Source organism: Myotis nattereri, assembly GCF_964212035.1.
Source record: "Myotis nattereri genome assembly, chromosome: 16".
NCBI lineage: Eukaryota > Metazoa > Chordata > Mammalia > Chiroptera > Vespertilionidae > Myotis > Myotis nattereri.
The window spans coordinates 8,381,751-8,405,707 of NC_138091.1; the positions used below are offsets into that span (position 1 = coordinate 8,381,751).

General features: G+C 48.3%; 1 protein-coding gene across 1 annotated transcript; it reads right to left on the minus strand.

The window, feature by feature from the left end:
* Window positions 1-10,085: 10,085 nt before the first annotated feature.
* On the minus strand, window positions 10,086-22,803 carry LOC308532624 (phosphofurin acidic cluster sorting protein 2-like; the record flags this gene model as incomplete). The annotated part of the gene is made up of 4 exons (XM_081110138.1): window positions 10,086-10,508; window positions 17,508-17,624; window positions 19,193-19,303; window positions 22,756-22,803. The coding sequence occupies 4 exons, from the start codon at window positions 22,801-22,803 to the stop codon at window positions 10,086-10,088; spliced, it is 699 nt and encodes a 232-aa protein (XP_080966264.1).
* Window positions 22,804-23,957: the final 1,154 nt, after the last annotated feature.

Sequence of the window (23,957 nt, forward strand, 5' to 3'; positions counted from 1 at the left end):
TCCCTTTATCTGTCATCTGAAGTCATGTCATTACCCTTGGGCCTTTCAAGATCCAAAAGGGTACTAACAGCTGAGGATTTCAGAAACAAGCAGGACACAGGGCTATCTGAGCAAACACTGGATCTTCCCACAGATGTGGGTGACTCCATGGTGCCAAGAGGCCAGTCAGCACTCAGCTGTATACACAGGGCCACCACCAGGCATGCTTCTCTTGCTCCAGAAGACCCCCTCCTGGAGATCCCATCATCTGGGTGGGTCACTCCCTACCTCCTGCTCACAGTCTCCTACTAACCCTTCAATCAGGCCACATATTTAGGGGCAGATTAGGCAACTGTCTCCAAAATCTCCTTCTGTCCCACCTGCAGGAACTCGGGATTCATCCATGAGAATGTACCTCCAACTCCTACTCTCACCATTTCATTAGCAACTAAGTGCAGAGACCATCACCTCCCTCCACTTTAGGGACATCCTGTCTTGACCATACTCTGCAGCCTGTCATCATTTAGGACATGTTTGAGCTTTGCCCCACCTACATCTCACTCTCTCCTCACTATTGTCCATTCCCTTCCCCTTCTCATTCCACCTGCTCTCAAACGCAGGAAGATCTGCTTCCCTTCTCTCCGCCTGCACCAGGACTGCGGGTCACTGCTAGGGACCATCATGCCAGGGCTCTCAGAGCTGGTGTCTGATTTCCTCTCTGCTCTGCCATCCATGTTCCTGTCCTGGGAACCAACATCCTGATGATCCCAGTACTTGCAACCCCCACATCCGTTATTGTTTCCTGACTCAGTTCAATATTTCTAATTCTTCCCTCTGTCTGAAATGTTTTTCAATGGCTCGCTTGCTTAGTTAATATCATGTATCTCCACAGACTAGAAATGTCAACTGCTCATTAGTAATTCTCTTTGGAAGTGGACACACAATACTTCCCCACAAAGAAATGTCCCCTTGCTGTCTACTTAAGTCCACTTGTACTATGGGAACCACATCAGATCATTGTTCTCATGTTTCTGTATTACATTAGAATGTTGTTGAAAACACTTTAGCATCACTGATCTCTAGTACTTAGCAGTTCCAGCACATAGGAGTTACTCTAAAACCATTTTTTTTTTGTTATCTGGTTCATGACATATACTGTTAACAGCAATCATAAATGTAAAAAGGCCCATGGCCTCTAAAATGGACCTAAGCTCCCTTTCCTTTCTAGCCTTTGCTTAATTTGAAAATGTGTCCCTCAATTGCCATGGTGCATGAAAAATCAGGATAAAGTGGGTAGATTAATCCTTATTCATCTTCTGGTTTGCTTTGAGAATCTCATCCTAAAGAGCCTTGTGTATGATCCCCAGATGGGCTGCTGTTCTCAATGCTTATGGTACCAAGCTAACTGTTGGACTCATCACATTCTTTTAGAATTTTTTAATACCCGTGTCACCTCAGACAGGTGTTGTCCTTGAGGGCATGGTTTGTGTGTCTGGTCCAAAGTTTATTCCCGTTTATGCTGAGATATTGTAGCTTTTTCCAGGGCATGGTGCCTAGAAGGGTTTTTGTCGCTTCTCTCCATGGTTGTTTGGTGGGCTAAAGAGGACTGATGTAAAGGGAGAAGCCAGGCAACATCCAGAACCTTGTTCAGCATTCGGGCATGAGAAGGAATGGCCACTGGGCTCTGGTGAGACAGAAGAGCCTCAGGAAAAAGCTCAGCTGAACCAGAGCTCAGGGGCTGAGAGTGGAGAGAGGCTGTGACCCAAGAGGAGATTAGAAGTGGTGCCTGTAGTGGAGATGAGTGTGGACTCTGGGCCCTGGGACATGCCCTGTCAGCTCTTCAGTGCTATGGGCCTACAGAGGAGATGCTCAGGATGCTGTTCAGTTCGAGTGGAGCAGGTGGAGTTTCTGTCTCAGGTGCAGGTGGCCATCAATGTTCAGGAACTGCTTGCTGCTGGTTAAACCCTACAACATTCTGGAAAGTGGAAGCCAGGGAGCGCTTGAGGCCATGCTTTGTCCATGTGCTGGTGGGAGATGAAGTCAAGTCAAATGTGGGTTCCCAGGGACAGCCCTAACATAAAGAGTCCCTGCCCAAATGCTCCTTGGTCAATTTCCCCCAAAGTTTCATTGTCCTGGATCTCAAGAACGTCATATCCTTAGATCTGATTGCTCCTAAGAGACCAATTATTCCCAATGTATGACTCATAGTAACATGAGTGAGGCCCAGAAGAAACAGACTTGCTCAAGGCTTTGAAGGATTACAGAGTTAAATTTTATAGGATCAAAATTAAATTTATGTTTAAGTGTATTTCATTAAATTTTCTTTAAAATATACTGTATGCTACTGAATAGTATAAGAAAAACACAGTAAAATTGTAAGTATATATATAATAAACACAAATATTTTATAACCACATATAAGGGGCAGGGGTCAGGGGGCGGGAGCCCCCTCTGCCTTGGCAGCTGACACAGGCTGTGGCCCAGGATCTGGGACCACAGGTCTCACAGGAGCTGCGGTGAGTTGCTCCAATGCAGCAGGTGGTTGCACATCTGGAAGTTCAGTGACACCTGTGCCTGGAGCCTGCTCAGGTTCTGGAGAAGGCACCAGAGTTGGTGTTTCCTCTTTAGGTGTTCCTTGATCTTACTCTGGAGCTGCTTCTGTAGATCCAAGAAAAGAACATATTACCACCATGACTGACTGACTTGAGTACCTTCCAAAGAATGGATCTCTCATCTGCATCACTGAAGTCTCTGCTCAAGAGCCCACCCCAGGAAGTAATCCACACTGCAGGCCATGGGGCACTGACCTGAGGGACTATTTGCTCCTGCCTATCCCAGCCTCTGGGAGCTCTTCTCTGTGGAATCCACTCCATTCCCTCCCCACTCACAGACACCACCATGCACAGCGGTCTTTGAACCCCTCTGTGTTTTCTAGGAGAAGCCCTCAGACCTCTTCCCTCTTGCAGAAATCTCACAAGGCAAGGCGTAGGATCCAAGTTTTTCCAGCTTCTCCAAGTCACAGCCTCCATACTTCCATTAAGGCTCTGATACAAAGCACATTCACTTTTTTTGCTGGTCCTGAGATCCACTTTTTGCTTCCAAATATGCCAAGGTGCAACGATATTGCAACGAGGAAGTCACATGGTCTGACCTGTGGATGCTACCTGCCTGTGCAACCTATTGTGACTAAAACACTCCTGACTAGAAGGAAGCTCTGGAGGGAAATCCTGGAGTCAGGGCATTTGTTGACTGAATGAGCCCAAACCAGCCCTATCTCAGATAGCTGGGTGACTCTGGGGAACCCCTGGGATTTCTAAACTGGCTTCACCCAGGATAAGGAAGCCTAATGGAATCTCCAATCTTTTTCTCAAAATAGATAATAGTTTAGCCTAAGGCCCCAAGAAGAATCCAAATAAGGCAGAAGGCTTGTTAAGAAGAGAAAATGGTCAATTAGAACAACCACAGACCCTCCGCACACCTCTCCAGTATCCAGGCACCCAGAGAGCCTTTTCCCAGGGAGATTCCTCCCCCAACCCCTAGTCCCTACAATAACCCTATGAGGCTGGTCCTCAGCTCTCCCCATGTTCAGAGAAACAATCGCGCAGAGAGATGTAATGACCTGAAGTCACAGCAAGCAGGTGGCTGAGTGACCACTGTGCTGTGGAGGGGCCGGGCTCACCTGGTACATGGTTGGTCCCACACGTTGGTTAGTAGCACATGTTCTCTATTAACACAGAAATGTGGGTGGGGTCAAAGGTGTGGACACTGCCCAGGAAGCTGGGCACCAAATATTTGATCAGTTTGTCCAGTCACTGTTCCTGGGAGATCTGCATCTTACATGTCTTTTTTTCTCCTTGTGAGGGTCAAGTTTATTTGGAAGCCTGAGTGAGTGGTGTTGTGGTCAACATGGAGGCCCAGGGCTGAGCTGACTGGCCTCCATGTTAGGCTGAGGATGCCCCCAATGGGAGGCCAGCCCTTGGCATTGGTCACCCAGCTCTGAGTCTGGGCACAGGTCTGAGCCAGCTCCCTGGGAAGCAGAGTCCTGGCTTCCAGGAAAGGCAGGTGGAGAAGGTGAGGACAGTTCTCCCTGGGTGGGTCAAGGTCCAGAAATATAGACTTGTTCAAATCTCTGATGATTTAAAGGGTTAAATGTTATAGAATCTAAATTAAGTTTCTGTTGAGTATTTCAGTATACTTTCTCTATGGTACACTATATGTTATTAAATATCATAAAAATATAGTAAAATTATAAGCATATGTAACAAGAACCGAAAACATTTAACACTGCGTCTAAATGGGGGTAGGAGGGTGCCCTCTCTGCCATGGCTGCTGACACGTGCTGTGGCCCGGGATCTGCCACTACAGGCCGCACAGAAGCTGGGGTGAGTTGCTCAAATGCTGCAGGTGGTTCTTCTGCCTCTTGAAGTTCAGTGAAAGCTGGGCCTGGATCCGGCTCTGTCTCTGGGGAGGCCACTAGGGTGGCGTTGCCTCTTGAGCATTTTCCTGATGTTGCTCTGGAGCTGGTTCTGTAGATTCAAGAAGAGGAAAGGCTTTTTTTTTTTTTTTTGCCTTCTAAAGGCTCACTCACCCACACCACCCACGGAGGCCTCCTCCTCCTCTGTTTCCTCCTCAGTGGTGCAGCTGTGAATGGAGACTCTGGGCCTGGTTTGGCAGGTCAGCGACTGGAAAGTTGAGCTCTAGGGCAGCCAACAGCATCATCAGGCTGGGAAATCCTGGAGGTGCTGGTCCACCCAGATGCCCAGGATGCAGGAGATTGTCCTTGGGATAGAGATAGGTGGGCAGCAGGGTCTGAGGTCTGGGCTTTCCTTCCCACACGGCCCTCCCACAGCACCACTCAGAGAGCCTGGGGTTCTGTATCTGCTGCTCCTGCCCATCCAGAAGCCAGACCTACTCCTTGTCCACCTTCAGTCTGGCAGTCCTTGCAGAGAAATGCCTGGTCACCCAGGAGGGGCTAGCAGAATTCTCTCCTAACTGACAGCTCTGGAACAGTGAGGAAACCACCTGTTCCCTTCTCCAGGGGAACCTGACATGCTCTCTCAGAGTCCCTGCTCCTCTCACGACACTCCTATTATGACTGAGAGGGCTGGTGCCCAACGTGTTCATGTTTTTCATTGGCACAGAGCAGGTGCTTCAGGAATACTGACCAATGACCGAAAAAACGAACCCCAGGGCCTTTCTATCACCTCAAACTTTGGCTCCTGCACCTACATGCTACATAATTCAGGAGCTGTCCTGTGTGGTTCTTTGCCTCCCATTGAAACTCAGCTCCCACAGGGTGGGGTGCACCTGCCAAGCTGCCACTGAGGAGGTTCTACCAGATTAGTGATCAAAGTTCCCGGGATAGGGGTGCAGGCAAGTTTGGATTAGGAGGGGAAGGATATGAATTTGCTGAGGGTCTGACTCTCTCACTGAGCTCCCACTGCTCTCCCACACCACCTAAATCCACATGCACAGCTCTCTTGACTCCTTCCCTTTTTGTAGGAGAAGCCTCAGACCTCTGCCACCTTGCAGAAATCCCACCATGTGTGGGATACAGGGTTTTGCCAGCACCTAGAGTTCACAATTCCTATACTCCCCTCATGGCTCTTATCCAAAACTGACTCCCGTTTTCTGCTGAAACAGAGTTCTATTGTCTTCTTCACAATATAGGCAGGTGCAGCCATAGGTAAAGTTGACCAGGAGGATGTCACATTGGCTGTCCTGTGGACACTACGAGCCTGTGTTGCCTAGTGTGACTGAATCACTCCCGACTAGAAGGAAGCTCTTCAGTGCAGGCTTGGGGTCTGCTCTGAGCACTGGATTATGGTCAGTGCCTAGAGACATGTCTGTACCTGGCAGGGCGACGAATATATCTGCTCAATGAGTAAGCCCAAACCAGCCCAATCTGAGATAGCTGGGTGACCCTGGGGCCCCACTGCTCACCCCACGCATACCTGATGCAGATTCACCTGGGAAGTGGACTCCTAATCGTATCTCCAATCTCTTTATGAAATGCATAAACAGCTTAGCCCAAGACCCCAAAGAGAATCACAAATTTGGCAGTGGCTTCCTTAACAGGAAGAGAAAATAACCAATTGGCTCAATCACAGCCCCTCCAGCAGACCTCTCCACTGTCTAGGCTCCCAGAGAACACTTACCAGGGAGGAACCCAGTGAGTCCCTACAATAACCCTATGAGCAAGCGCCTGGGTTCACCGAGGGTTCAGAGGAAGAAACACTCAGAGAGTTGCAGTGACCTGAAGGCAAACAGCCAACAGGTGGCCTGGTGATCATGTGCTCTCGAAGGGGAGGAGCTCACCCGGTAAATAATTGGTCCCACAGCTGTTGGGTGGTAGCAAAAGTTCTGTAAGTATAGACAGGAATGTAGGTGGGTTCCCTTCTCAGGTATTCGACCACTTTGTCTAGCCAGTATGCCAGGGCCATGTGTACCATACAGGTCAGGTTTTTTGTTTGTTTGTTTGTGTGTTTTTTTTCTCCCTGTGAGGCTGAAGTTCATTGGAAATCTCTAGAATGTGGTGCTTGACCAGCTGGCTGATTGGCAGCTGGATCCAAGGGCTGGGCTGACCGGCCTCCCTGTTCTGCTCAGAATGCTCACAGTCAGAGGCCAGCCCTTGACCTCTTGCCACCCAGCTCTGTGTCTGGGCACATGCTGGAGCTGGCTTCCAGGGAAGCAGAATCCTGGCTTCCATGAAGGGCAGGTTCTCAAGGCCAAAACCCTTTTCACTGGGAATGCTGGGCATCCTGAGGCCAAAACACACCTTCCATGATTCTCTAGCTCAACACTACCTTCCACTTACCAGAGCATTCTGGTTATTGAACAGAGCAGTTAGGAGCTCCCAGTGAGAAACAACCCCCTAAGGTTCCAGGCTCTGAGTGCATTCATACTCAAAATAGTTTCTCCTTGGGTGTCTCCAGGGTCTGTGTCTGTAGTAAACCCATCTGTTCACAGAAAAGCAGCTGTGTTCTTCTGGGCTTGGCAAGGGCAGAGCGAAGGGCAGGGAGAGAGGCAGGGCTAGAATGTGGAATTGGAATGTCCAAAGATGCAGATGGGGAAGAGCTTGATGTGAGAGGACCACTGGGCTGTCAGCTGGAAGAACGTCACGTCGTTCGACTCTGTGCCATCAGTGACAACTGGCAGCATTTTCTGCTGGTTCTTTGCCTTGCAAACCAGGTGACGGATGCCCTCAATGCACTGGTTTGTGGACTCCACATCCTTGTTCTTGGTTTTTCTTGGGCTCCTTCTTTTCATCTCATTGGTTACCACTGTCATGGACATGATGGGTGTTGCTGTGTCCTCACCACTGCTGGGCAGCCTGCTGGCCTGGAAAGACTGGAAGAAGTACTTTAGTGTGCTTTTGGCGGTAGGCAGGTCTTTCTTCTCCACAATTCTCTTTGTGTATATTGGTTGGGCTGCTGTTCAGTAATCCACCTGCAGCTCCACCATCTCTGCATGGAAACACTGGCTGGGGGAGGACAGGCCCCCACTCATTGACAGAGGGGAGAGTGTGTTGGGTGAGCCCTTCCTGGCAGGAAGAACACTGGAGCATGAGGGGTCCACATGATCTGAATCTCTTGACATGGCTGAAGATCGATCCACTCTTCCAACCTTCACTGCCCCCACTAAGGGAATGAGCTTCTGTGAGGACTTCTCATTGGGGCGCTTGTACTGCTCATTGAGCATGGCCTCTGCGATGGGCAGCAGGTAGACACAGTTGGCACCTACTCTGTGATTCTCAACAAAACGTCCTGTGTGTCCTAAAAGGTGTTCTGGGACTGCAGGTTGTTGAACGTAACCCACCAGTATAGGTCCTGGAAGAAGTTGTTGTAGCGACATTCCATGGAACCCAGGTAGCTGGCCAGGGGGTGGGAAGCCAGCGGGTTGACCAGAAAACACATGTAGTCCAGCTATTGAGGTTGTTGGTGGGAAAATTGCTATCAGAGCTTGGGAACTGCAGTTGCAATATCTCTGCATCCAGGAGATGATGATGCTAAATGACTCCTGGACATCAACTGTGGAACAAGCGCACACCACGGGCAGTGTGTGCCCCTGCAGGATTTCTGAAAGTAACTGGCCCTGCCAGTCCGAAGTGTTGACCAGGATGATGTTCTCGGCCAGCTTGTCCTGGGAAATGAGGATGTTGTTTGGCTGGTCACTCATGGGCTTCCTGGGGATCCGCCGCTGGTTCTGTAGGTCTGGGCCGTCATTGTCCAGTCTGTTGACCCACTCATTCAGGGCTGTGTTGCAGCCCTGGTGGCCAGCCTGTTTCCCCTTGGACCTGCTGGAGGGGGTGACTACAGACTTGGTGAAGCGCACTATGGATGGGAGCATCTTGGTGAACCAACCCCAGATGGAAGACTGTGCCTCGAGGCTGTCCTCCAGCTGCTCCCCAGGGGACCGAATTCCTTGGGCCATTGAGTCAGAGCCACTATTACTTGACAAGCTGTCAAAGTATCGCCTGAGCTTGGGCTTTGGGGTGCTGGGGACACTTACATCGTCTAGACTACTCTTGCTGGAGCTCTCCACAGTGTGATACCGAAAGTCCAGGGCCTGTTGTGAGGATGCGATCTCCTCCGACACTTGGGCCATGAGCATGCATTCCACAGCTCTCGGTTGGTTATTCTGGTGCCTGGTCATGCATCTCCTTCTTACTATCAGATTCTCTTCGTTAAAGTTATTCCCCTGGGATGAACTGTGGGTGGCATTTTAGCTAGCTGCCTGCTGAAAGTAGAAGCTCTCAGACATGTTGGCAGAGTCGTTATGCAAGGTCTGGGCATTGGTGCTGGCCTGTATGGCACCGACATCATGATGCATGGGCTGACTGGACAGGGTGGCCATCCAGAATCTTCTCCATCTGACGGGTGGGTGTGCTGTAAGCCACAAATTTGGAGTCACTGTGGCTTGGCTGCTTGCCTCCTTGGGCCCACGCATTCTCAGGCAGATGGGCCAGACTCAGTGGCTCCTTTCAGATGCTGGCACTGTGGAGGCCCCACATCTTCATCTGCAAGCTGGAGTCTGACAGGCCTTAGATATATATCCTGAACTTGGGATTGGGGCTGCTGAGGACACTGTGATTGTCGTCATGTCTGGGCTGCTAGACAGGCTTTCGAAGTATTGCCTGAGCGGAGGTGTTGGGGTGCTGCGGACGCTGTCATAGTCCTCAATATCTGGACACTGTCACTGGCATTCTCCAGCATGTCATACAGGAGGTCCAGGTCCTCCTCCACCTCCTGGAATGCTCCACATAGTCCTTCCTGCCCAATGTCCAGGATCTCCTCTGACACTTTGACTGTGTGCAGCCATAACAAGACTTTCTGCTGGTAGTTCTGTTGCCGAGTCATGGACCTCCTTCTGACTATCAGATTCCCCTCGTCGAAGTCATCCTCCTCCTGGTCCTGCCTGTGGCTGGCACTGCAGCTGGCCTCTAGCTTCGAGAGGAAGTTCACAGACTTGCCCTTAGAGTGGTTCTCTGGGCACTCAGCCTTGAGATTGGCTTGTCTGGCGCTGTCCTCATGGTTGATGGATGGCAAGGACAGGGAGGAGGTATGGATCTTGTCCACCTTGCTGGTGGGTGTGCTGTAGCCCACAAATTCATTGTCACTGTCACTTAGCTGTTTTCATCCCAGGGCCCACACATTCTCCGTGATGTGGGCAAGAGTAAGAGGCTCTGTTTTGGTTCTGGCAATGTGGCTTCCTCACATCTCCATCTGCTAGCTGGAGCCTGACAGGCCTTTGAAGTACGGCCTGAGCTTGGGCCTGGGGTTGCTAAAGATGATCTCATCATCCTCCATGTAGGGGTCACTTTTCCTACGGTTCCCCATCATGTCAGCCTGAATGTCCCTCTCTGATACTTTGGACCTGTGAAACAGCGCCAGGGCTTTCTGCTTCAAGATTCCTTCTATTGATCACTGCAGCTTCTTTGGCTTCCTCTTCTCGAAGTCATCCTTGTGCAGGTCCTGTCTGTGCTTTCCACTGTAGCTTGCCTACAACTCAGAAAAGGAGCTCTTATCCTGCCCTCAGTGTAGTTACCTGTGGACTTGCCCTTGGGGCTGGTTCTGCATGGCCATGTCCTTGTTGATGGGCTGACTTCACAGTGAGGAGATCCAGGTCTCGGCCACCTTGGTGGAGGACTCCATGACTCTGCGGCAGAGGCTCATCATCTGGTCACACTTGGGGTTTTGCTGCATGACGTCAGCCATGGAGATGGCGCCCATGGCCAGTGTCTTGTAGCCCAGAACGGTCCTGTTCTTATAGCGCTTCCTCTGCTCCACCATGATCTGGAGCTTCTTGCCTTCTTTCTTGAGGAAGTGGTTGTACTGCAGGGTGTACGTCAGCGCCAAGTCGGTCTGCACAGCTCCACTGCGGGGCAGCACAATTTCTTGGGACCACAGGATGCCCTTGGAGTCCTGTATATTCACGGAAAACTCCACGGAGTTGAGGTCCTTGGTCCGCTTCTTGGAGATCACTAGCTTCTTTAAACTGAGACTGCACCACCTGGGCACGCAGCTGGGCTGGAGCAGTCCACCTCCCAGGTAGCTAACAGGTTCTGGGGGACCAGTGTTTTGAGCACCGTGGACGTGCTGGCCAGGCCCACAGTTCGTGAGGAAGTTGCAGCTGCTGGCACCCTACCGGACCTTTTCCTACTCAGAGTTGATGGTTTGTCCTCTTGTGGTGGAACAGAGGAGGGACATGATTGGTGGCAAGAGGTGGGGCATAAGTGATCAAAGGAGAGTGTGGCCACACAAAAAGTGGGCACTCACTAACCTGTGATTAGGTCAGAGAATGCCTGGGTGCTGGTCTTTTAAGCTCAGGGACCTAAAGTATTCACAAAGGATGTCCTGAAGTTAAAACATTTCTAATCAAAAGCAGTTTTTGGTGTTTCGCTACATCTAGGCTGGCATCTTCTCTAAAAAATGGTCAATCTTTAACTTAACTGAGTCTGTCTATTGTCTTTTGGAATCCACAAAAACATAGCTTTGGAATGTCAAAGCAATGTTCCTTGTTTTGGACACACCGTGCTGTGTGGAGACCACAAATCCCCTCATTGTTATTAAGTTCATTGTTGGCTGTTCTATCCTATATCCACCAGTGTGAAGAAGTATGTGTGTATCTATCACCAACGGATTTGATACAACAAACAAACATCTCCACTTTTGATGGTAATATCTAAAATAAGGTGAACACGGCCATTCTCCAGAGCATTATTTCAATGCATTCAGATTTTGCTTCATGGCAATTGACAGGTGGGCTCAGATAAAATCTCAACAATTGTTCACAGTTTTGAATGCTTCTTACATTGACATGTACTTGGCACAGTACAGCAGGATCCCGGGAAAGCTCACCCAGCACCACTGTGCAGACCTACACCTGGTGCCAGGATGCAGCAAAGGGCCCATCGACCTCCCAGCTCCCTGCCCGTTCCGTGAACTTGTGTGAGTTGTCTCTTGGACCCAGGACCTTCCCTTGCTTGTGCTGCGGACTTTATTTGAGCCGTATTGTTAATACTGTTGGGGGAACTAAGGTTAACGGTTGACAGATCCCAGGCTAAGGAGAGACAGGAGGGAAAATGGGCCTGGACTTGACCACTGGCTTTTCCATTGGAATTGCCATTTGAGAGTCTGGGGCAAACACCTGGGCTGTACAAATGACAGCTGGTCTTGTTCATCTCAGAGGATGAAGGGGATTTTGATTGTCAAAATCTTTCACTTAATATTTTAATTCAATATCAAATTACATGCTCTTTCCTGCATGAATCTCAGGTATTCTTAGATGTGTAAGAATGTGTGCTGCTGTGTCAGAGGTCAGTCCTCACGACATGCAGGAGCCCCATAGAGAAATTCTCACACAACTGTAATTTAACTACCTGGCTCTTCAAGGGGAGCACTAATCAGGTTTGGTCCACCTGCCCTTGTGGCCCTTCTGGTTGTTGTAGACAAAAGGGAGAGCAACCGAGGCACATAAGAGGGGTGGATGAGACTCTGGGAAAGTGAGCATCATGCAGCTCAACCCATAAAGAAACAAACCTCAATCCACTACATCACACCTCTAGAAAATTTGCTGAGAGACTGCAGATACCAAACAACAAGAAAAACAAGAGCCACAAACACACCTATCATTAACATTGGAAGCTGTGCCTCCACGGTTGGGAAATCCCAGACTCCAGCCCTCATTACTATTCCTGATAGGACACCTTGACTTGCAAGTGCTTTACAGAAATGAGAAGATTTAACTAGAAAATATTAACTGAAAAATGGCCAATATTCAGTTGTCTTTGGGTGCCTTAATTAATTTTTCTCAGGTAAGAAAAACAAACACCACCACTAGAAAAATGCTGCCTGAAAATTAAACTGATTGAATGAATAGGAAGCACATCTTGATTTGGAAATTAGAAACTTCTAAGGAGGAGCACAGATAAATTCTCTTTAAAAACGAAATTAAGAAATTTCAGCGATTATCTCTGAACTCTCCTGAAGCTAATAAATTCTGACACCCATTCTCCCCCTTCTATAGCACTTCCACTATATGTGTAGCTCTGCTGTAAAAAAGAAGGAATTCTTACCATTTGCCACAGCATGGATGGAACTGGAGAGCATTTATGCCAAGTGAAATAAGCCAGTCAGAGAAGGATAAATATCACATGATCTCACTCATTTGTGGAATATAATGAACAACATAAACTGATGAACAATGTCAGATCCAGAGACGGAGAGGCATGGATTGGACTGTCGGGCCTTGAAGGGAAGGTAGGGGAGGTTGGGGGTAAGGGGGAGAGATCAACCAAAGGACTTATATGCAAGCATATAGGCCTAACCAATGGACGCGGACCATGGGTGGTGGAGGGGAGGTCAAGAGCGGGAGGATAGGGGGTAACGTGGGAATAAGGACACATATGTAATATCTTAATCAATCAATAAATATATACATACATATATATATATATATATATAGATTGAAGTAGCTATTATTAATAAAAAAGAAAGAAAGAAAAAACTGGTGAGCTGATAAAATTGTCAAATTACAATATCAAACACCTGAAACACTATAACCATATAAGATTGTATATCAACTATTCTTAAAAATAAATTTCAAATGAAAATAATTACATTTCTCAGATGTTGTAAGCTTTTTAGAAAATTAAACCTAGGGATGAATATTCTAAAATTTAAAAAGGTATCTTTATAAAAGTTAATAAAAAGTGACAGGCTTTGAAAAAGTATCTGATCCAAAATGCAACAGCCATATCTGATTATTAAAATATCTTCGTAAAATATAAATAGAAAGATAGTTGCTAAATATCTTTCACTTAAAATCTTTCACTTAAAATCCTCTAAAATTCCTCATTGCACCTGGAATAAATCTTACAACCTGAACAAGACTGTGCAGGCTCTGGACCCCTTGCTCTGCACAACTTCCTGTCTCACTCTCCTCTTTACTCCAGCCACCCTGGGCTGTATTTCATTCCTAAAACCCGGGGAGCTCTTTCCCACCTCAGGGCCTTTGCACACACATCTGTGTCTGCAAGGCTCTTTGTTCAGGACTTCATAAGACTGACCTTTTTTCTCCTTTACATCTCATCTCCCCCCCAAAAAAATCAACATGTGGAAAGTGTTAGATCTATCTCTACATCATAAAATTAAATAGAGTCTATTCATATTCTCTCATTTTTTTTTTCAAATTTTTCATTCCACCTGCATTAGACTTTCAAAAGAAAAAAAAAGGCGCAGTAAAATGTATTCATCTTAAATTCATTTTAAATGTTTTTGGTAAGATCAGAAATACTGATCTAATATGTTCCCCTAAATCAGTGGTTCTCAAACTTAGCTGCACATTAGAATCACCTGAGAATCTTTTTAAAATCCTGATTTCTGGGCCTCATCCTCCGAAAATTCTGTTTCTTTGTTACTAATGTTGTGGCCCCACCCCATAACAAAGAAACAGAATTTCTGAGGATGAGGTCCAGAAATCAGGATTTTAAAAAGGTTCCCAGCTGATTCTAATGTGCAGCCAAAGTTGAGAACCACGGCAATAAACAGCTGCCCCAGTGCTATTTGCTGCCAAAGGGCCCCATAATGATCCACTCAGTCCCACATGAGCTTGGCCCTGTTCCTGATGTCGCTGCCCAGCTCCCAGGACCTGCTCACTCCAGCACCAGGGCCGCACTGCTTGAGAGTCTTTTCTACTTGACAGAGCAAGTCCCCTTCCTATATTCTTTTCAACTGTTTCCTGATTTGTTTGCATATTTATTTTTAGATAAAATTTAGAATAGTTTTTGGTTCCCCAAAATCCTGTTCTGATTTTTACTTCAAAGAAGGAAATTTTAGATTAATTCATGAGACTATGTGCCCTTGCAATATATTATCTTTCTATCTAGAACTTAGTAAGTCCATCCACTTATGATTAAATGGAGAAATAGAGCATTGGAAGGCCCTGGGCCATTCCTGTTAACATCTTAATGCTTTAGATTGTTTTGTTGACATTACACTTTGTGTTTCCACCTGATGATTGTTTACATACATATGTATTTATAAAGTAATGGACCATATATATTGAGTGTCCACCACGTGCCAATTCTTTATGTTAAGCACTTTTTACTTAATTTTATCCTTGCAACTCATTTTCCACATGAAAGGAGTAATCCTTAAAGAACTCAGCCAACATGCCTGAGGTTTTAATGCAAGTGGCAGTGCCATTCTTCTCACTAAATTGTTGTTGTTGTTGTTGTTAATCCTCACCCAAGGATAAGTTTCCATTGCTTTTTAGAGAGAATGGAAGGGAGGGGGACAGACAGAGAGATACATCAATGTGAGAGAGAAATCAACTGGTTGACTACTGCTCTTCCCAGACTAGGGACAAGGATCTAGCCTGCAACCAAGGTATGTGCCCTTACTGGAATCAAACCCAAGACCCTTCAGACTGCTGGCTCCCCGCTACTACTGGCTGACTGCTCTGTCTCTTTCACTCTCTGACTGCTCTAATTTAATTGAGAACATCCAGAATTTTTTTCTGGTCACTAGTATAAAGAATCTTATGTCCACATACAACCACTGAAAACGCATCTGATCCAAAAGGCAACAGGCCAGCTAGATGTGCTGATACCTCCACTCCAGGGCCCTGAACCACACTCCCCAGAACCACCTGGATGTGGAAACGGGAAGCTGTAAGAAAAGGGGGAAATAGACGTCATGTCCACCACAGGCCATTGTCAAATAAAACATCAACTTCTGGTTTCCACTCTGACATATAAGAAGTTGGAAGTCCTTACTTTCATCCTCACTATAAAAAAATTAAGAACAGGTGAACAATCTGAAAAAAGGAACCCTTTTGAAATCCATCAGTTCATTGAAGTCACATGACTATGAAACTAACTTTTGCTGCTGCAAACCATTGAGGTTTAGGGCTGTGTTAGCACAACACAACCTGGCCTATCTTCCAGATAAGACAGAAAACATCTCTTTCCCTCAAAGTGAGAAACAAAATCAAAAGCATAAGAGAAGACAGATTTGACCACATCAAAATGTAAGGCATTTCCCTGGCAAAACACACAGCAAGTGGAGACAATGGCAAGCTAGAGAAACCATTTGCAAGTGACATGGCAAAAAGCTGATATCCACAGCAACTGAGATTTCCTAACAATCCAATGGGAAAGAGGGCAAAAGCCCTCCAACTGAAATTCCAAAACAAGAAACAGGCCAAATAGTATGTGAAAAGGTATCCAATTGCAGTATAAACCAGAATGAAAAATTCAAATGAAAATATTGCTCTCTCACACCCTGGACAGGGTGCCTCATCAGTTGGTTGGACAGTCATTTCATACACCAGAAGGTGGCAGGTTTGATTCCTGGTCAGGGCACATACCTAGGTTGTGGGTTCTGAAAATGTTCCAGAACTAGAGTGTGTTTGTGATGTGATGTGACAGTTGTGAAAAATTGTGAATGTACTTGAATTTGGAATTTACACTTTGAGGGATCATAGGGTTAAAATTTATATAATTTAAATTTATTTTAAATAAATGTTATTTTAAATAAGTATTCTTTTACTCAATCATATAAGAAAAATACACTAAAATTCGAAGTATGTGTAAGATAAACAATATTTTTTTTTATATTGCTGTTATCAGGGAGGGGAAGCCCTCCTGCCATAGCAGCTGATACATGCTGTGGCCCAGGACCTGGGACCACAAGCCTCAAAGGAGATGAGGCCAGTGGCCTGTATCCTCCAGATGATGGTGCTGAGGGCTGCCTGGACCTCAGGCTTGGAGCAGGTGCACACCTCGCCAGCATGTGTTGCTGCAGGACTCAGCCAGGAACTGCCCCTGCCAGTCAGAGGCATTGAGGAGAGGATGTTCCCGGCAGCTGGCTGTCAGAGATGAGGGTGCAGTTTAGGTGATCATACACTGTCATCCTGGGGATCTGCAGCTGGCTCGGTCGGTCAGGACAGTGCTTGTCCAGGCTGTTGACCTGCTTGTTGTGTGGCTGTGCCCCTTGTCGCTCCTTCTGGGATGGGCTCCAGCCCCAACAGCCCACCTGCTGCCCAGAGGATCTGGGGGAGAGAATGAGGAGAGACTCGGTTTGCTGATGTGCCCGCTGCTTTCTAGCATCTCATCCTGTCACGTTGGTTGGATTTGGCCTCTCCTTCTGGCTCCGGCACTGTGGATGGTCTAGATCTCCCTCTGAGAGCCGGGGTAACATAGGTCTTCCTAGAATGGCCTGAGCCAGGGATTTGGGGTGCTGAGGACACTCTCATGAGCTACTGTCACTAAAGTTCTCAATCGAATCATACAGCGCATTGAGGTCCTCCTTGATGACATTCTCCCAAGACTCCTGCTCCAGGCTCAGTTCTTCCTCCCACAGTTTCGCCCCACTCAGCCACGCCCCAACCTTTTCGATGGCATATTGTTCCCCTGTCGTGGGTGGCACACTTCCTACTCCTTGGAGCTGCTTTTTGGACTCCCCAAAGTCAAAATCCTCCTCCTCTTGGTCCTGCCAGAGCCTGGGACCATGGCTAGCCTGATGGTCAGAGTAACTAAAGCTGGACTTGGCTTTGGGGCCAGCCCGCCGGGTGCTGTCCTCCACTTCCATGGGCTGGCTGGACAAGGAGGAGATGCTGACCTCAGCCACATGGGCAGATGTCTCCGTGATGGTGCTATGGAGGCTCAGCATCTGGCCGCCCTGGAGGGGTCGCAGCATCAGCTCAGCCATGTTGATGGTGCCCATGGCGAGTGTCTTATATCCCACGAGGGCCTGGGTGCTGAGGCGCTGCTTCTGCTGCAGCAGGATCTGCAAGGTGTTGCCTTTCTTCTTCAGGGAGTGAGGGTACTGCAGGGAGAAGGTCAGCGCCAGGTTGGTCTGCACTTGACCACTGGGGGGCAGCAGGATCTCATCTGACCTCAAGATGGTCTGGCAGCCCTGGATCTTCACACTGATGACCACACCCCTGACCTCCTTCTCCAGCTCCTTGTAGATCAGCAGCTTGTTTAAGGTGAGGCTGCACTGCCGAGGCACACAGGTGGGGCTGGAGCAGTCCACCGCCCAGGTAGCGAAGATGTTCATCGGCACCTGAGTGTTGAGTGCAGCGGGCATACTGTCCAGGCCTGCAGCCGCAGGCCCTATAGAGGCCTTATTTCCACCCTGTGTTGGGACAGAGGGGGCACATAGCATCAGGGTCAGCTCATAAACTGCCTGGTGGGTTGGGGGCTACAGCTCAGACTGAACCCCAAGCACTCAGGGAATGGTAGCTGGAGGTGGGGCCAGAGTGATCACAGAGACCACATGCTAACCTGGTGGCCTTGCAAACTCAGAGACCTAAAGTAACCACAAAGGATGATCCGAAATTAAAGTGTTTTTTAAACTACTTGTAAAAGCAGTGTATGGTGGGTAGTCATGTCCCAGGCTGTCATCTTCCCTGACAAAGGTCAATCTTTACCTTAACTGAGCTTGTCTATTGTCTTTTTGAATCTACAGCAACATATTTTTGTAATGTCAAAGTAATTTTCCTTCTTTCAGAACACTCAAAGCACAGGCATCATTCTGCAAAGACCACAAATCCGCTCATTGTCATTGAGTTCATTGTTGACTGTTAACTATCCTGCTCACACCTATGTAAAAGAAGTACGTGTCTATCATTTTACCTTTTATCCAACCCCAGAGATTCCCTGCTTTGATTTCTCCTGCCTCCCTAATCTATCACCAATGGATTTCATGCAACCCACACAAGTCTCTCTTTTTTTGTAATGTATAAATCAGGGTGCAAAGCTGCCATTCTCTGGAGCATTACTATCTCATTCGGTTGAGATTTTGCTTCAGCGCAATTGTTTACACTTTAGCTCAGAGAAACTCTGAAAAATTCTTCACAGGTTTTCATGTTTTCTACATGGACAAGAGAAAAGGTTCTTGGCAGAATCAACTTGGAGTAGAGTTATGATGAGACACATTAGTACCTTAGTCACTTTCTTAGCAAAGAATGGACAGCACCTCCTTGTGTGAACAATGTCAACCTGGGATTTCTGACAGAACATCCCATTCTGAGAGGGAAACACAGAGGCTTTTCCAGGGGTGGGAGGGTCTGGATATTAGGACAAGTGGGGTGTTCAGGGCAGCACCCTCGACATGGCACAGGAGGTGATCATGTCCACATCCCACAGGAGTGATCAGTTGGATCGCCAGCCCTGATAACAGGTCCCCCTCTCGGTATGTTGTGCAGCCCTGGGAGGCCCCAGCTCCTGACCTGGAAGGACCACAGGGATGTGGTCCTCGGGGCAGCAAAGGGCAAAGCAAGAGACTTGGTACCTTGAGCCCCATGTCCTTTTGGGAAAAGCATCGCCACTAATCACAATGATGTGTAAGAGTGGGAGAAGGTGTGTAAGGATGGTCAGGCCGACGTGGACAGTTGGAGATGGGTGTTAAAAAGGGAGCGTTTATAGAGAAATGCAAAAATACACTTGACTGAGCATGAGGTGAAATGGTACGAAGTCTCTCTTCTGATATTCCTAAAACTTTGTGGGCAGTGACTTTGCATCTCATCTGAAAGATGACGACAGTGAGAGTGGGTTGGGAGGACGAGATGGAGACCCAGATTACTTTGGAAATTGGAATCCAGGATGGATCTTGAGGGAATAACAGGGCAGCTTCTGGAACCCAGGGACCCCTTTGACTGCATGGGGTCCTGGAGTCTGGGTCACCTCAGCACCTGCACTCACCCTGGGGCCATGCTGCTCGCTGGAGCTTGTATGGAGCTCCTGTGCCTCCTGCAGGGGCATGGAGGTGAGGACCCCGTCTTTCAGCTCCTCGCCGTTCTCCTGCGTGGGGCTCTGTGAAGACAGTTCCCAGTCACCAGGGGGAAAGCCTCAGGGCCCTGGTTTGCTGGTTCTGTGACCCTGTGTCCCTCCACTGCCGACACACACACAGTGTGATGAACTCAGACCTCCCCTGCAGAGGAAAATGTCTGACAGCCAGAGGGCTAGGAGTGTCATTGGCACAGATAAGGGACCCCTTTGGAAGCCCATCTCCACCTGCCTGCCCTGTCCTGGGGTCTGATCACAGCAGGACCTCTAGGGGATTCACTGCCCCAAAAGCTGTTCCTGCCCCAGGCTTCTCCCTTCAGGTCCTTCTTCCCACCACATCAAGGGGAGGGGATGTGGGCTGCACAGGGATGGCGCACAGAGGTGGCCTGGTCTGAATGGGTCTGACCCAGGCCACCTTGTGTTACCTGAGGCCATGTTTTTGGACAAGGCCAGATACGTCTGGAACGAGGGTTGAACCAACGTCGGCACCGTCTCCAAAAGCTCTCACTGCGGGGTCTCCCGAAGCAAGAGCACCAATCACGGGGAAAACAACAAGAGAACATCTTGCATGGGCAAATGCCTCCTGGCAAGTGAGCTACCTGTTGGGCTAAAATGTGGGTGCCTGGTTACGGGGGTTCCAAGTTCTATTGGATAGTGACCTCATACCTGGGATTGTCTTCCCTGAGTCCACTCATCTCATGACAGCGATGCAAATAGTCCCGTGGGCTGCTGTCTGCAGACCCCTCTTCTCCATGAAGCCCCTTATCTGTACACAGTGACACCAACACACCCCCAGCTCTCTAGGAGCTCTGGGTGCAGCCAGGGTGCCAGAGTTGAGGAAACTGACCTGAGCTCAGACTCAACCTCTCATTCTTTACTCTTCTTGATCCTGGATAAGTCATTGTGCCTGTCAGTGCCCATCTCTCTCCTGCCTGCACAATGGGTTACACAGCAAGTGCTTCTTAGGGCTGTTCAGGCTCCTGTGGGGGAGGAGCTGTAAAGTAGGAGGAGGACTGTCACATGTAGGTAGTGCCTCCAACCTGTTTTTCATTCCTGTTGTCACCTCCTCTGTGTCTGCTTTTCTTCTAACCCCACCCAAGATCATCAGATCTAGACTGTGTGTGTGTGTGTTGTGTGTGTGTGTGTTCTGTGTGTGTTGTGTGTGTGTGTGTGTGTGTGTGTTTTCGCGCACGCATACCAGTGCTCCCTTTCTGGATCCCAGAACAAAACGACCCCCACATAGGGAGGAACAGGCAGGAGCTGCCAAATAGGTCAGGATTTCTAATTTCCAAACCAACTCTGTGGGGGCAGTGGGAGCCTTGGCCTAGAACAGTGATGGCGAACCTTTTGAGCTCAGAGTGTCAGCATTTTGAAAAGCCCTAACTTAACTCTGGTGCCGTGTCACACATAAAAAAAATTTATACTTTCAACCATAGTAAAACAAAGATTTATATTTTTGCTATTTATTTGATATATTTAAATGCCATTTAACAAAAAAAATCAACCAAAAAGGAGTTCATGTGTCACCTCTGACATGCGTGTCATAGGTTCGCCATCACTGGCCTAGAAGGTCTGAACTTTCCTGAACTCTGGACCCTGAATGCCATGTGCCCTGGCCAATCTCTGCCTGACGACGGGCTTCCATTTCCCAGTTATCCAATGAGGATGTGCTTCAGGACTGCGTAAGCATGAGCTCAACATAAGGGGGCCTGGCTTTCTCCACTGTGGGTGGATTGTGGACAGAGGAGCACCTTCGTGATTCCAGATCTGAGCGACTTTTCAGACAAATACTGTCTAGGCTGCCAAATGCCCACCATCTCCCCCATGCCATCTGCATGTCTGCACAAGATTCTACCAGCACAGCCTTTACCAGAGCCCCTGAGAAAACCTGGGTGCACCTAGGATCCCAAATTTGAGGACACACAGCTGGGTTTACTTCCAGCTCTGCATTCTGACCGTCTGTGATCCTGGGCAAGGCATGGACCTCTCAGGTCAGCAGTTCTCTCCTCAGGGACTCCCCATGGTCTTCACCTTCCTCCTGTGGTGTGAATGTGTGCCATCCCCTTAAGTGTGGGTGTCAGTAGTGCCTGCAGAGAAGACGCCAAAGGGATCCAACACAACCTCAGTGACTTGGTTCTAAACATCAGTGCCTGGCCCCGCCAGAGAGGCTCAGTTGGTTCAGTGTCATTCTGTGCACCAAAAGGCTGCTGGTGTAATTCCATGACAGGGCACATGCCTAGGCTATAGGTTCAATCCCTGGTTGGGGCGGGTACAGGAGGCAACTAATCGATGCTGCTCTCTTGCATGCATGTTTCTCTACTTGTCTCTCCCTTCCGTGCTCTATAAAATCAATTAATTTTTGTTTTCCAAAAAGTCGGTGCCTCACACTTGCTCACACTGAACTGTTTCTCTCTGTCCATCTGTCTGTCTCTCTCTCTACCTCTCTGTCTCTCAGGCCACACTGAGGAATAAGCCTCTGTGCTGGGAGTTGCTATCTGGAGGGACCCACATGGCCTGGCACTGAATGAGACCAACAGACAGAGAGGAGTCAGGCCTTCCATCCAAACTGAATCCTAAAGACCCCCAGCCGCCAAGTGAGCTCAGATCCTCAGTGACAGATCCTGCCTCAGGTGAGACCACAGTAGTCCCAGCTGAGCCATGCGGGATTCCTTGTCACAGACTTGTGAGCTAATACGTGTCTGTTGGTTAAGTCTGTAGTGTGGGGTAACTCTCAGCAATAGATCACTAGCACAGTCATCCCACACCAGGCCCTGAGCCTGCCCTCCCTCCCTCCCTTATCTCCTCCCAGTTCCCTCCAGCCATGCGTCCATCTTTCTAACCTCCTCTCTATCCAGACACTTTCTGCCTCTAAGTGTCTGCACAGCTAGCTGTGCCTTCCGCCGGGCTAACTACACCTGAGTGTGTGCAGGGCTGGATCCTTCTGGTCCTGCTGATGTGAAAATAAATGCCACCTCAGTGCAGGCTTTCAGCCCCTCACCCAGAAGCCTCCAGCCCTCCTCTCAGCACCTGCTTCCTTTCTACACAGCCACTGCTCTTCCCTATCACGTGACTGTTTCTGCATGGTTGTGTCTACCTTGCCTGCAGCCTGTGAGCTCCTAGAGGGCAGGCCCTATGGTTTCTCCTCATGGACCAGTGTGAGTGCTCAGGACACAGTTGCTGAGGGAACAGAAAGGCAGATCCATCCATTACAGATCAGCTCAGTTCTTAGAGCCAAATTGACTTTGTCATTTTAAATGGCCTAGAAGGATAATCATGTAAGTTCATCCTGTGGCTTAAACCTCTTAGGGGGGATTAACTTATGCTGAATTATGGAAAAATCCCCCCAAATTTTCATAGCATGTCATACCAGTGCTGGTGTTGTGGGGAGGATGCTCAGATTGGAGAGATGCATCCTTCTGTGGTCACTCAAGAACCCAGAGTTCTTCCCTCATGAGCCTTCTTCATCCCTAGGACCTCACCTCATATGCTTCCATCAGCACGATGGGACAGGTCATAGAGAAGTGCATGCTGGGGGATAGTATCTGCCAAGTCTGCCATGTCGGTCATCAGTCCCTTTCCTCTCCACTGACAAGGGCAGCTTCCATCAACATGCTTTGATTTATGTATATTGTTTTCAACCAGACAAATTGCATTGTGATGAAGGCCCATTATCCCCACACTTCCCTGCCCCTGCCCTGGAGTCGAGGAACTGGGACCTTGTCTGGCTTTTCTGTCCGGGAACTCAGGGCCTGACTCAGGGGCTCAATGCAGACTCCCTGAAATACCAGACCTGGGACAAAGCCTGTGTCTTCCTAGTGTGAAGTGACAGGACAATGACTTCTACCAGGAGGCACCCCATAAAATTGACTCTGACTGATTTTATTTTGTTCTAAAGGCAAGCCGAGGCCAAGGCTCAGTTTGGTGTCTGCTTCTATTGCTGTCAGAACCATGTGTGCCATGTCTCACTTGTCCACTGGAGGGCAGTGCATTTGCAGCTCATGACAATGGCCTTGACCCCCTTTCAACTTTGACAAGTTCGCCTGTTTTCAGAAGGTGCTTCATCAACTTCAAGGATTTCTCTAAGAAATATTCATTTGATTTTTTCCTTCAATTTAATTTGGAAGTTAATGTAAATCCTCTCGAAGTAACAAAAATAATAAGATCAACTCCCTGGCAGCTGTCACTTGTGACACAGACATGTAAAATCATGTGTCCCACCTTGTATATGCACCTCCTTAACTACCTCTCTCCCTCCAGCCATGTATAAAGATATTTCTCTCTAAAGTATCTCTGACCTTACAAGTGACGTATTAGAGATATCTGTCAATCATGTAGCCCTGTCTTGGTGATAGTGATCTTTAGGTAGCAAGTGGTCCTACCATTAAGACATCCAACTGTCTCTGAAACCTGGGAGACCTGAGGACAGTGACTGACAGGAGATCTCAGCAGAACCAGGCTGGCTGCTTGCTCATCTCGGTTAGAGGTGTGTGTCTGTGGGAGGTCTATACCCTCTACAAGTGTGTCTTCTGAGACAGGAACCTGCAGGTCAGTTTTTCACCGGTGCAATCCCCAAGGCTTTTCAGGGGCACAGCAGGCATCTTAGTATTTATGGGAAGAGAAATGTGTGTGATTGAAGGGGCTTCACCTCCAGTCTCAGCAATTGTCCCATAACGTGAAGTCT